Source organism: Epinephelus fuscoguttatus, linkage group LG2, assembly GCF_011397635.1.
Source record: "Epinephelus fuscoguttatus linkage group LG2, E.fuscoguttatus.final_Chr_v1".
In the NCBI taxonomy this organism is placed as follows: domain Eukaryota; kingdom Metazoa; phylum Chordata; class Actinopteri; order Perciformes; family Serranidae; genus Epinephelus; species Epinephelus fuscoguttatus.
Window position 1 is genome coordinate 25,880,881 of NC_064753.1, and position 15,343 is coordinate 25,896,223.

The 15,343-nt window shown below is 38.4% G+C and overlaps 1 protein-coding gene across 1 annotated transcript; it reads right to left on the minus strand.

Annotated features, from left to right (window-relative positions):
• Positions 1–970: 970 nt before the first annotated feature.
• Positions 971–13,507, minus strand: tradd (tnfrsf1a-associated via death domain). The gene is made up of 5 exons (XM_049564437.1): positions 13,409–13,507; positions 8,188–8,344; positions 7,799–8,079; positions 6,469–6,616; positions 971–1,714 (listed from the first exon to the last, which is right to left on the minus strand). The coding sequence occupies exons 1-5, from the start codon at positions 13,490–13,492 to the stop codon at positions 1,422–1,424; spliced, it is 963 nt and encodes a 320-aa protein (XP_049420394.1). The 5' UTR covers positions 13,493–13,507; the 3' UTR covers positions 971–1,421.
• Between the last annotated feature and the right edge of the window lie 1,836 nt (positions 13,508–15,343).

The following is a 15,343-nucleotide window of genomic DNA, read 5'->3' on the forward strand; positions in this document are numbered from 1 at the left end:
GTGTGTTAGTATTGTTAAAGACAGGGGCACAGGTAATACTCAAAGGTCACACCAAATCTGACCAGCAACACCCAACACATCTAAGACATTATAGGCTAGCCACTAACCAAATACAAACAGAAAAATGCTGTATTTTAAAATGATTGAGTTAATTTTATTGCCCTTCATTACGGTCTAAATATAGTTTCAAAGCTGCCTTTTCTACACTGCCGGGTGCCAATTATTTTTAAAAATTAAATGTAAAAATATTTAGTCTTTAGTAATCCCAGAATCAGCTTTAAAAGCCCAACATGTGCAATATTTGTTACAGTTTGTAATGTAGGCTCCTCCTACATTACAAACAACCCCAGAAAATTCCCAGAAATATTACAGAGGATGTAACCACAGTTTCCTGGTTACAGCAGACGTAAAGAGAGAGATGGATATATTTATCATAACTTATAAAACTGTATATGTCCATGTTGGGGGTTGTGTGTGTACCATATAGCAGTAATAAGTGTTTGTGTGTGTGATAAAAGCTTCTAATCCACACATCACATCTGGATGGATGGTCAAGTGGAGTAAAAAGGGGGGTTGGGCTTTCACAGTGGACCTTGAATGGAAACCAGCAGAGGAGCTCAACCTGAAGAGACTCCATCCATCAGTGAATTTCCTCTTTGACAGCCGAGCTGAGATAAAACCTCCAACACAACACACACAGACACACACAAACACACACACTCAGCTGCAACCTCCACCTCTCTGCCCTGAAGCTTCCGCAACGTGACACATGCAGGCACACACACACATTCAGCAGCAACATCAGTAATCAGCACAGTTTAATCATATGAGCATGTGCACGTGTGTGTATGAGTGACAGGGAGTAATGGTGGGGAGGGAGCAAGGATTAACACTAAATTATACCTGAGGGAATTTTGACAAAATTATGTTTTCAGTTTTAATTACACTAATGCATCAAACACAAACATGAAGACTTTGGGTTTTTTTTTTTTTACAACCATTTAATTTGTTTGCACCCATTTTGTAGAAAAAAAAAAAATCAATAACCTTTAATTGTGGCAGGTTTTATCTGTAAATTGACTTATAAAGCTGAAATAAAAGAAGTTTGAACAGTGCATTAAACTCAAGACAGTATATCTTTTAAAACAGTGATGACAGATCATTTCATCTAAATGAAAACAATAATAATTGAAAAGCAAATCAAGACTCAATTCACACAGATATGTTGAAACATACACACACACATGCACACACGCACACACAGACTCAGGAATGATTTTGCATGACAGTCAATCAAGAACAAACATACTGTATATTAACAGTAGGCAGGACAAAGTCCACCGCTCCCCATGCAGAGAGGACCTGTCACCCCTCAGTTTTCACGACTCGTACACGCAGAACAAAAGCATACAGAGTTACTCTCATGGCTGTAAGTCCAGAATATTTTCAGCCAGGTTGGTGAGTTTGCAGTCCTCCAGTGCTTTGACCAGCCGGCTCAGCTTCGCCGCTCTCCCCTCTGCCTGGATGAAGCGGTTGAGCAGCTGATAGGCTTGCTCATACAGCCCTTCTCTCTCATACTCGTAGGCCAGGTTGTCTATAGCCGGACCCTTCAGAGCACGGCAGCTCTTCCCCAGGGCCCTCCCTACATGCTTCCACTGACGGCCCACTCCATTGGAAAAGCTCTGAACATCTGCCGCTGTCAGCATTCGGTCCTCTGACAGGCCAAAGGGTAAAGGATGAAGGAAAAGACATTAATGCAAACTGTACTTAACTGGGGTTACATAAACTATGGTTTATGAGCATATGTAGACAGTAAACATTTCCAAGAATAACTTACAGACTTGCACCTTAACCTCATCGGCACATCAACAGGACGTTTATATACATTATCCTTTGTCCAGAGGAACAGACAGTATCTTTCCCCGACTCATTAAAACAGCATTAAACACCGCCTCCACTGAAAGTTTCTAACCTTGCTGACATGTTCACATGGTGTTTTTTATACGCTACAAGAAATATCATGAGCAAAATAACCAGTTAACGCTATGGCTGAGCATTTCCCACTTCTAACTGTAGTATACCAATTAGGGCTGCAACTAACAATTGCTTTAATTGTCGTTGAATCAGTCAATCGTTTTCTTGATTACTTGATTAGTTGTTTCATATATAAAATACCGGAAAATGGTAAAAATGTTCATCAGTGTTTTCCAAATCCCAAGATTAAGTCCTCAGATGTCTTGTTTTGCCCACAACCCAAAGATATTCAGTTTACTATAATAAAGAAGTCAAGAAACCCCAAAATATTAAGGTGGAACGAGAGAATTGTGTCCTTTTTTGTCTTAACAAATACTCAAAGCAGTTAATTTAATCCCAGATTAGTTGGCACTTTATTTAATAATTGACAACTTATTGATTAATCATTGCAGCTGTGGTGCCAATGACAATCTAAAGAACAGGGATTCAGACTTCCAGGGTTTCTGATGTCACAAACCTAATGAGCCAATCCTGTCAAATTGTTGTGGGGGACATTCAATAACACCATGGGGAATCGAGGAGAAGCCAGGTGTAGATATGTATCATAGTTAGAGGAGCTGTATGTGACATTCAGAGCAGATCTATGATTCAGAGTCTGGGCCGAGGTTGTCTGCACACAGACAGAGGCAGCAACCACAACAATGAACAGGGAAGCTGGGATTACAACACACACAGACAGTGTGTGATTTCTTTCTCTGCTCAGGACGCCATTACTCCACTATACCTTTAGATAGCAAATAGTGGTTTGCTTTTATATCAATGCTTTGAATGTTGCATACAGAACCTTTAACTTGTCAGAGCTGGCGATCAGGAACAAGGTTTATCTAACATTAGCAACACATCATTAGATGTTGGGCCGAGGCTCATGTTATCTATTACTATTAACAAGTGGGGTTTGTGTGTTGATGTGCCAAGTGAAGGTGAGTAGGTACACTCGAGTGGCAGGTGAGGGACCGAGGGTCAGGGACAAATTGCATATTCATAGATCCATGCATGCTAAATAAGGCAGAGGTGCAGTTATATCTAAGCAATTTTAAGGCATGAAGGGATTTTTTTCATAGAAAAAAAACTTCTAAATATCTGGTTTGGATAAACAGAGGTGAACATTTAATAGGTTTAATCAATGCCTGGAGTAGAAATTTAATTGTTTGAGGGAAATATGTGGCTCTTTAGCTGCCAAATGCTCCACTGTGTTCACCAGATACTCCCAAACTGTGTCTGTCTGCTGTGTGGCGTGGAGCAGGTAGTTTACAGTGGGTATCAGAGGTCTTTAGCTGAAAACAACGCTGATGAGAGCAGTGAAAAATAGCTAAAACAGTAAAGTTGCAGGTCATAAAATCGAAACAAGCTGAAAAATGGACATGCTCCTTAGAGCTGAATGGAGCTGAAGATCCTGTTACCCATAGTCATTTATTCCATTGTCGGCACAAAAATATTGATCAGAGCAGCTTTATAGCTGTAAATGTGCGTGAATGACTACATAAGAATCAGATATTTTTAATGAAGACAGACTGTCTCTGCCTGCTCTTTGCTGTTTGAAAACCAGCTTAGAAATTTTTGTAAATATCTCTGGTGGCACACTTCTCTACTTGGCCTTGTCCCATCAAAAGCACCAACATCAATTTACAAATCCCTGGAGAAGAAGTTAATGTGAGCTGCTGTTTTATTTTTGTCCCTCTGAAGTGGACCATATTCCTAATTTCTCTCACACTACTGAGGGAGTTTGATGAGTTTCATAGATTGACGCCTGAAGCAATTACTTTAAGAAAAAGCCAACACATTTTAGTCATTGCTGCTTTCATGTGGCAGCGGCTAGACTACACAGAGTTTACACATGTGGTCACCCAGCAACTGACTGATAAAAGAAATTAGTGAAATCTAGAGGTGCATAAATCTGAATCAATGAATTAAACAATATGTTTCAGTTTTTATTTAAAATTCGGTTGAGCCACAATGAAATCAGTTTTTATCACTCAACCTGAAACCAGGTCAGCCAAGGCTGCTGGAGCCACTCAGGGAACATAAGTCCCTGATGAGGAGGCTGAATCTACATTTACATGAACTGAAATCAAATCTTTAATTAACTAAATTAGGAAATCAAATTAACTTTCAAGACATCGTGGCACCTCTTCAGTTAACGTTAATTTAACACTTCAATAAGAGGTCGACAAATTAAAATCAAGGCTGGATAGTTCAAAGCTTTATTCATACACTGACAGCTGAATTCTAAATCAACATTAGAACGGTGCACAGCTTTTTCTTTCTGTCTTTTCTTTTGTATGCCTATTCCTTCTGTTTAAACCTGGTATTTCTGCATAGCTGCCGGTAAAGATTAGACTACTATAATATTATTAGTTTTACACTGTTTATATAATAAGGATCCAGTGGTGGCTGCGTAGGATTGCTTCAAACCCGTGTGATCCAAACATTTCCAATAACCCCAGAGCATTGTTAAGTCCAAGTCAAACATTAGTTAAAAAAAAAAAAGACAGATGTAATCAATCATTATTTCTTTCGATCCTTATTTGTTTGCACGAAGCCTTTCAAAAACATTTATACTGCTGTCAAAAATCTGTTTGCTCTCCTGCTGCTGCACACAATGGAAGACACGCACCTGTATTAACAGGGCGGTCCAGCAGCAATCTAACAGCACCATAAATTACATTTGCTCATTAAAGAAAGCTGATTTAACAAAAACAGACTCCCTTATTTAATCTGATAAATCACTTTAGTTTGAGGGGTTTTTTAGGGTGATCATCAAATAAGACATTCAAAGCCTCATTCAAAACTTCAATAGACACTTCAAATGTAAAAAAAGAAACTTGATACAGTCCTATTCAAATCAATACAATTCAGATATATTATCTGCTAGCCCTAATCTCTTCGTAAAGACTGACCATCAACTACTATAAGGTTGGATTAGAGAGTCAGCTGTCAAACAGCATTAAATTCATATACTGTCAGAAAATCTAACACAAGACAATCCATCTGCAAGTTGTATGTTGTGAAAAAGACGACATGAATTTGTTGGCTTCTCACATTTAAACCTTTTTAATGGCAGACCAACAAATCTCAGATGCTGAGGCTTCTGATGAGGACATGAACACACCGACATTAAAGAGGTTTCAAAAGGACACCTCCTTCAGACTGTATGACTATTAGGGCTGCATATGTAGTCGAATTAGTATTGAAATCATAATATGGCCAAGTGTGATATCCAAATTGCAATATTTTTGATAACGGTAAAGTTTTGTGGGGTTTTTTGCATACTGTGTAGCCATGTACCCAGAAAGTCTGAGGCCATAGTTCTCTGCCGGAAAACAGTGGATTGCCCCCTCCAAGTTCAAGTATCTCGGGGTCTTGTTCACAAGTGAGCGTGGAATGGAGCGTGAGATGGATCGGCGGACTGGCGCAGCGTCTGCAGTGACAATCCGTCTTGGTGAAGAGGGAACCAAGCTGGAAGGCAAAGCTTTCGATTTACTGGTTCATCTATGTCCCAACCCTCAACTATGGTCATGAGCTCTGGGTAGAGACTGAAAGAATGAGATCGCGGATACGTGTGGCTGAAATGAGTTTCCTCCGTGGGGTGGCTGGGCTCAGCCTTAGAGATAGGGTGAGGAGCTCGGAGTAGAGCGGCTGCTCATTCGCATCGAAAGGGGTCAGTTGGGGTGGTTCAGGCATCTGATCAGGATGCCTCCTGGGTGCCTCCCACTGGAGATGCTCTAGGCACGTCCCATTGGCAGGAGGCCCCGGGGCAAACCCAGGACACACTGGAGGGATTATATATTTCGTCTGGCCTGAGAACGCCTCAGAGTCCCCCAGGAGGAGCTGGAAAGCGTTACTGGGGAGAGGGACGTCTAGAATGCTTTTGCTTAGCCTCCTGCCCCTGTGTCCCGGCTTATGATAAGCGGTTGAATATGGATGGATGAATGTATATTGTGCAGCCCCAACAACCATGTGGCAATGACGCAAAAATGATGTAAAAATAAATAACAGCTGATGCTCAGTCTCACAGATCATATAATACAGGTAAGTTTCTAATTTCAACTACACTTTAACATGTTCTTGGATGAACTGAAACAAGCGGCTGTCTTGAGGAAAGGAAATCAATTCACAAATCTTATGGCATGCTTTGGAAAATGACTGGAAGTAATGTGGTGTGCACAAACTTTGTAGTAGAGTTCTACAACACACAGAAACAATCGTACGGTCATTTAAAGGTTACAGCATGGTTTCTTCACCATTTGTAACTGACCCGTGTGCTTCTGGTGAATCTGATAAAAAAAGACACAAAGTACCTAAAAATGGAGAAAAAACGTTTCTCTAACTGATATAAAAAAGTTTTTAAATCTCTACTGTGACCTCTTTGGGCCCAAAGTCTGTGAAGGACACACTAAACAAGACTCAAAAGTAGAAACGGTTGACTCAACTTACCAAACACTTTATTCTGAAACTTGAAGCAGTTGCTGGGGATGGGAGACTCCTCCTGTGCGAGGGGAGGAGGTTGTGGTGCAGGGCCGAGGGCCTGATTCTGCAGCTGCTCCTCCAGGTGATCGATCTCTTCATCGCGCAGACGCTCCGGCTGACAAAGAATGACAAAGATCACTTTTAATTTTTTCATTTTTGAGTGTACAACCTGCCACCCACAGGACTCACAGTCACGTTTTGTATGGTTTTACTTTTCTGCTCTCGTCTGTTCTTCTCTACCTGAGCTTTGTGCATCTGGCCTGTCAAAACACCAGTAACACTGACTCTATCTTTATACTACAGACTATCAGACTACTTTATATCAGTATAGTGTGACACATTTTACCTTAATCAAAAAGGCCAATGTAGCTATTTACACCTAGGTGTATATATCTGCCTGGGCGTCCTAGCAACGTCAAAATACAACGTTAACACTAACAGGTCTATTCAGCTATTCTGCTAAGATTTATGTACACAGTGTGCATTCAGCAGCTTTATACATCCTAAAAACCTTAAGTCTAACCCAGTGTTGACTCATACAGAGCTTGAACTTCAGTCTCCTGTTTGACAGTCCTGTGTTTAACCCATTCAGACTGTGTCACTCTTCTTTATTCTGCGCCACCTTTCTCTCTGGCTGTACATTTGTGATTTTCTTTTTTATTCCACTTAAATCTCAGAGAATATCAAAGATTGGCAAGTGCTAACCCTAACCGTGACCTCCTTGCCCTAACCCTAATCACCTTTGACCTTGAAGCATTGATGTGATGGGTGCTAGCCAATCACAGTGCGCAGTGGGATCCATAATAATAAATTGTAGGGGTGGGTGGGTGTAGCCAAATAGCTGCGGTGTGACCTCTCACCCTGATGCAAGTAGAAACTCCAAATATTCTATACCAAGAGGAAATAATAAATTGCATGTGGCGTCAGATTTCAATTAAACTTCAGAAAGAGAATGCAAAGTGATTTTCCAAAGATTTTCTTTTGATGCTGTTATTCAAGATCTTTCTGGATCTGTTTAATTAATTTTGTTACACTTCTTTTTTTTGCATCTGTGAGATGTAGTATATGGCCTCTTGCTCCCGAACTCATGGAGGCTATTGAGTGACTTTTTTCTTTGATCCATTTGGAAAAAGGTAACTGCAGCCTGGGGCAGGCAGGATATGTCACTCGCAAGTGACAGGTTAGGCCAAAGCTAAACAAAATGAAGAAATCAGCTGACATGAGCACAATATGAATGAATGAAGACAAATAAAATGGCAAGTTAGTCTGTTAACACAGCTAAGTACACCCAGTATACCTGTGACAGGTGGATGTGCTGTAGGCAAAGCTCCAGCTCGTCCAGATAGAGATCCAAAATGTGTGTGCCTGCCTTGAGCTGAGTTTCCACTGTGAATTCCTGGGGAAGAGCAAGGAGCCGGCAGGCGTGTTGAGAGAGGGACTGACGCACCGCTCCAGAGCTGTAGCTCTCAAGGAACTGCTGACATGCTGCCACATCCTCAAACTTCACCTCCACCCCCAGAAAGGGGTCGGCGTCGTGGACTTTAAGTATCTGATAACCAGCCAGACCTCCTGCAGAATCTGACCAAGAAAAATGTGACATAGAAGAAAACAGATTTGTGATAAATGCGTCTCTTATCTTAGTAAGTATACTAGGATTCCCTAATGGATCTTAACTGGAGCACTCACCTATAAGTGTCAGCTTGATGACTTTGAAAACGATGAACTTTCCCTGTTCTCTGTCTTTGAAGAGAGAGAGCAGGTTGACACCAGGACAGAGTGACTGCAGAAATATGACGGCACATCCTGTCCACGGTCCATGATCCACATTCTTGTCTGCCATCCTCTGAACACATGTTGAGACACAAAGTACGTGGTTTCAGTGGTGAGCAGACAACATCAATTGTGCGGATGAAGACAACACAAGTCTACGAAGACACTAAAAGCTTAGAGTGATGAGTTAAAGCCAAAGAGGGGTCTGTGTGGTGAGTTGCTGTAAAATATCCTGTGGGAATAATTATTATCTTTAACTTTGTTTTGGATGACCTCCTCTTCATAACATCATACAAAACAACACTGACTGTTTACTTAGGTCATGTGTCCATAGCTCTCCCAAACATGTGTGTTAACTCTATGAAGAATCATATAACCCTGGAGAGGAAAAAGACTGCATAACTTCAAAGAAGTTCAAAGTAAAGACCCCGAGGAGTTTAAAAGTAAAGTTATCAAACAGCCCAATGTAACACTGAGTTCAAAGGTCAAGAGGTTACCATCTTCTAGATCATCAGGAGGATGTTTCATTTACTTAAAAGAGAAATCAGGATGTTTTCCATCCCAATGAAATGCCTAGATTATGCTCCATTTCCTCCAGCAATGTCGTCTCCTTAGATTCTTCTCTTTATATATTTTAGAGCTGTAATCGACTTTTTTTTAAATTTTTTTTTTTTTAGTCAAATCAGATTTGGCTGTTTAATACAAAATTTCGACCCTTCCTCCCTGCATTTTTCATAAAGACTTTTGAGCAAAACTTTATTGAACTGCAAGTTTTTGAATGGGTTGAGTTTGGTTTTCAATCTCACATTTGCTGGTGATACTGTTAACAAACTTTATTGACAAACCAAACACAGAATACAGTGCTGCAACTAACAATTATTTTCACTGTCGATCATTTCCTCGACTGGCAGAAAATGATGAAAAATGTCTATCAGTGTTTCCTCAAGTGCAAAATGATGTCTTCAATTGTCTTGTTTTGTTCACAACCCAAAGATGTTAATTTTACTGTCATAGAGGAGTTAAGAAATCAAAAATATTTATATTTAAGAAGTTGGTATGAGAGAATTTTAATTTTTTTCCTTAGAAAATTACTCAAATTAATGAATCAATCATCAAATTGAATGGTAATTAATTTACTAGTTGTCAAATAATTGATAAATTGTTGCAGCAACAGTATACCTTTAAGGATTTTTGAGAAGGGCTATTATTACATAATACTGCAACCTTTTCATATGATGACATCATGAGACCTGAATAACATTAAAACCCACAAAGGTCAACACTGACAAAGGATTAGAGTTGAAGCAATTCACAATATTAATCGATTAAATTCAATATTTCATTGTCACGTGACAACTTAATTCATTTTCAGTAGAATAAAAATAAGAAGACAATTTTAATATGCGATTTAACAGCAGTTGATCTTTAAGTGGAGTTTTGAGGGGACGTGGTTGAGTGGTTTCTATGGGTCACACAACATGTTAGAGTGTAATCCTTAAAGTCAGTGAAGTTGCCAAACATCCAGCGGTGCGGCTTCTTAAATGTGAGGATTTATTGAATTCCATGATTGTAAATTGTATATCTTTGGTCATCTATTTCATCACTTTTGGCTCTGTTATATTGTGACAGGCATTTATCACCATTTTCTGACATGTTATGGACCAAATTATGAAATGAAACAAATATGTAATGACAAAATCAGTTGAGATTTTCTCAGGTTCACAACCATTACCTTGAACTGTTCATCAGACTCTGAACTTCAGACATGATGAAACATTCAATTTACTTTTCCCTTTCATCTGAGGCATATGATATGATTTTCAATCAAAGCAAAGAGGAAAAGAAATCATATAACCTTTCTAAATATAACTGCCTTTGACAGACAGAAATATGTCTCCTCCTGGAACTAAACCCACTTCAGACCTAGTGGTCCCTGGTTGTTGTGGCCTCACTCCACTCTACCCTTTTTCACCCCAGCCTCCTTTTGAAACCCTCATTACATAAAAACATGTTTAATCTCAGCCCTCCCCTCCCCCAGTTCAGCCCCTAACTCCTGTACTCTGAATGAACCACCCAGGCCCGTTAGCTCACTCTTGGTGTTGTCTCCGTGCACGGGATGCGGATCTCTCTGCGTGGAAAGAGCATCCTCTGAGCTGGATTATATGCATGTCCTCATATTTCACTAATACACAGTATGCTTGGGGTCTACAGGAATCCTCACAACTTAGCCAGTATGTAATTATATGCTATCCTATCTACCGGTGCTGTGGAAGTATACTGTGAGATTTGTTCAACAGCTGTATGAGGATTAAGTGATCATCGGGAGCTTAAAATATATCATTTAGCTTCTGCTGCCAAAAGGCAACCTCTAGTATTCCCTGGACAGCTCGACTGACATTTAGGTGGAATAAATATTTGATTCACACAAAGATGTACTGCTGCAGATTGGCAATTTTGCCTTTTTAGTGATGACGCGAGATGGTGCTTGTTTCTCTCTGTTTTGTGTTGCTGTGTTTTATAGCTCCAGATGTAAACTTAACGGACCCATTAGCTCTGTTAATTATCTTTTATTGAATCATTTAGTCACTGGAAAAATGCCCGTCATAATTCCCAATGTTAAACATGCTTGTTTTGTCATGGTATGAAACAGAGAAATGCTAAAAAATCCTCACATCTGAAAAGCAAAGCCAGCAAATCTTTTGATAATAATTGACCTACATTATTAGGTCGACTAATGAACCACTAATCAATGAGTCCACTTATAGCTGAATGTTGACTTATAATAGACTTTCAGGGCTAATAAAAAAGTGTGCTTTACCCTATAATCTAATGATCTCCATGCAGTTCAGAGACAAGAAAACATAAAAACAAAAAAAAGTTAACATGAAGTACCACTTTACTGTAAACCTCTGAAAACCCCAGTTGTGAAGCAAAACAGTTAAAATGTGTAATTTTCTAATTAACACACCACCTGTGGGATTGTATGTGTACTAAATATAAAAATACACATAAAGGCCCTGCACACCAACATATACACTTACTGTAAGAATCTCAAACATGGATGCCTCATGTCAGCCAGAGTTCATCGCTCAAGGCAAATAAACACTAAATTTAATGAATATACTGTTATGTTGTAAATGCACAGTATTTGTAACCCTCACAAATCCAACAAATATATGAATGTTCTGGGTTGTCCTGTAATGTAAAAACTTGCAAGTTATTAGCATGGGAATTAGGTTAGAGTTGGACGGCGGTATCAGCAGCAGTAAAGTAAAGGAAACATGACCACAGTCCTGAGGAGAGGTCTAATGAGGCAGAATACACAAAAACACGTGTGTAAGTTATGCTTTCTTAAAAGCAATTCTAGGCATCGCAGTGTGATTTGACCAACATAACATAGGAATTGTCCATTTAGTAAATAGCAAATTGACAGACAAGGTAAGTGACAACCATGAATTACAACAAGGAACCTGTATTACTTGTATAGGTGAACAGAGTGCTGAAATATTTACTTAATTAACTGTTCAACAGAAAAATGATCAACAAAAATGGATACAAATTGCTAAAATATCAAATGAAAGTTTTTCAAAGTTACAGTTTTTTCAGTCTGAAATTCCCTTTGATTTATTTTTTTTTACAGAGATGTTTCCTTACCTGAACTGCATCATATTGATGTCAGCTGAACTGTCGCATAGATTTATGTACGGAACAAGGACTACTGATTTCTCTATCTCCCCCTAGATACATGTAGGGCTGCATGATTGGTGGAAAATATGCAATGTTGAATATCAGGATAATGGTGTTATGTGCGATAAATAAACAGATATTGAGGTGTACTCAGTTCTGTTTTTCAAATTATTTTCGACATTCTTTTATTTAATAAAAGACAATATTGCGTTCATTTAACTGAACGCAAAAGCCACAAAAAAAGAATGACAGTTTCATTTTAAAATGCATCTTTCTACTTTTCTTCTTTCAACCAACTCAAAAAAATCAGAGTGCAATCCCACTCTCTGAATGTTCGCACAAGATGACAACACGATGACAATAAAAAATGTTTTAAAAAGAGACATTGTGCAGCCTTATAGTTACATGTAAGGAGAGGATCTCTTCACAGCCAGTCCTGACAAGAGGAACAATTACAGCGACTAATGATGCTTTCGATATAGGTCACATAGGCGTGTAAGTATAGGCTATTGTTTTGAGACTTAAAGGGGAAATACGCACATTTTCAAAAGCCATACATGTTATTCCTATGGTCTACGGCAGTCCAAAAATATAAGTAAACATGGACAACGCTCTCCCATATCCAAAACTAGAGTGCTAAAACACAATTTTGTGTTGTCATAGGGTAAAAAGCCTGGAGCTGTACCATAGACAATGAAAGTGAAATATATTCTAGATGACACTGAGAGCACTCGGGGGTATGTTCTCAGTATATGGGTACATTTTCTGTTTCCAGACTGAGAACACTACCATAGAATAAAGCTGATTTGGGTATAAAAAAAAGAAATCAAACATTCTGTGTGTCTATGGAGCAGCTCCACACTTTAAACCCCATGACATCACAAGTTTTAGACTTACTTCTCTGGTTTCATGTTTTGTAAAGCATTAAATTAGTGTGTTCAGTGTCCAAAATCAACATTATTATTACTTTTACAGTACAGTACATTAGAGATAATATTGTTACAGTAAAATACAGGTTGTACTATAATGTCAGGTGTGGTTGCTAAGCGACCCAGACGGACAGGTACACGTGATTTTCTGTAAGAGGACGTAAAGTTAGCTAGTGTCCTGCCACAAGTGTGAAACTTTTATTAATAAACTTTACAGCAGCATCACAGGTTGATTTGCTCAAACATTGTTATGAACCCTCCGTTTAATATTCTCAACAGTTGTGTTATAAATATAAAAACATAAAAGTAATCCGGGGGGTTAGTGTGAGAGCACAATCCGTGTTAGTAACGTAAACCTCACTTACAGTAGTAAAACGTCGGTCACGGTGCGACCAAAAACAAACTGCTCAAGTGTTAACTTTACAGCTACACTACACGGGACCACACAGACATAGTTTCAAACGCACCATTCCTTACATTCACTGTACTATAACTCTTTGTTAAAGTCGGTACAAACTTACCTTAAAACTTTGTATATTGTTCGATGACGCTTCCGCCTGCGGGATCACACCCACTGACACAGTAATAACTTCCTGGCCTCCCATTGGCTGAGCAGGACTCAAAGAACGCTCTGATTGGTGGAAATCAACATGCCGCCTAGGAAAAAAAAAACATGACAGGAAGGAAGTGATTTTTTTTTTAAGTACGGATCCATATGTAGGGCAAAACATCTTGGTTATTTAACATGAACACTTCCCTGTTATTGTTCCTTTCTAATTAAATATAACCATCAGTGTAGGTAGCTTAGGAAACTGATGAGGGTATGAATAATAAGTGAAATAGGACAACAAGGAAGTGGCGGAGTGAGACAGACTGTTTGGTCAAGTGACCAAATCAGTGGTACTTTACCTCATAGCAACTCTGTGCTGTCAGTTTTAAAAACCATTACCAATATCCCATGTTTGGCCTTGTGTTTTTGTAATGTACTACTTGGAAAGTAACAAAGTGGGCTACATCTCGGGGAAATACTGTACTTTTTACCACACAGTATTTATCTGATACCTTTAATTACTAGTTATTTTGTGCATTCACAGTCTTAAAACAAAATGTAGCTATAGTGTTGGGTAGTAACTACTTACTTGTAACTATAACGTGATTAAATTAAAAAATAAATGTAACTGTAATCAGTTACAGAGGGGGAAAATGTAATTAAATTACAGTTACTAATCAAAATGTTGATAACAAAGGGGTTACATCCAGAATATTATTTTTGGTAAAAAGTTTATCAGTAAAATAAAAAATTCACTCTGTTGCTTTACATAAATTCACCATGCAGAAATGTCCTCTTTTGGTAAAGACCATTTCCAGACATTTTTCAGCATTAAAACATTTGTCAAAATCAAATGTACTAAGTACATTACGCTAATGAAGCAATTAAAATAGCTACATTACTTATTACATTTTAATAGGGCAACTTGTAATCTGTACCCTTCTCTATTTCAAAAGTAACCTTCCCTACACTGAATATGGTGTATTACTATGGGTAAAGATAAGACATGTTACCCAGCGGTGCATGTAGTAACAAGTAAGGCCCACCTTTTTCCTTTTTAAAGTGATGAACACATGAATGCACCAATGAATATAGTTAAATGATATGTAATATATATTATTCTGAAATGAAAGGTTCTGCAAACTGAGGACTTTTACTTTTGGTACTTCATGTTCTGTATTTTGATGCCAATACTTTTGTCATTTTACTCAAGTAAGATTTTGAATGCTCGACTTTTACTTGTAACACAATATTAACACTGTAGTATTACTGCTTTTGCTTAAGTAAAAGATCTGATTACTTCTGTCACTACTGCTTGTTATTATGAAAATATTTGCTGTTTTTATGTGTTTACAGGTGTAAAAAAAAAAACTGCTAGAAAAACCAATAAACATGCAAAGCAGGTATGCAGCTGAAAGAGCAGGTAAGTGTGACAGCATTAAATTACAAGAGGGAACCTTTGTTACTTGGAAATTTTAGCCACTGGTGCCAAATTGAGTAGTCAATTAATTGATTATAGACAGAAAATTGATCAGCAACTTTTTAGAAAATCAAATTAAGTTCCAGCATGCCTGGTGTGAGGACATCTGGTTTTTCCTCTGTGTTATATCATTATACTAATAAACATTTTAGAGTTTTAATTGTTGGTGAGATAAAACAAGCATTCTGAAGACATTTCTTTTACTTTTTTTTTTCTCCCCATAATGGAGCAATTAATTGCTCATGGAAACCATTATTTTTACTTTTAATAAATACTAAGAGAACTTTAAAGAAAATGCCATGTGACATGAAATAAAGAGGTCCTATATCTGTCAGTGATAATGGTTTCACCACTACATCAAAGATAGCAGTGTCATTCCCTGATGTAAAAATTATTTTCCATCTAATACCCAGTGATGCGACAGTT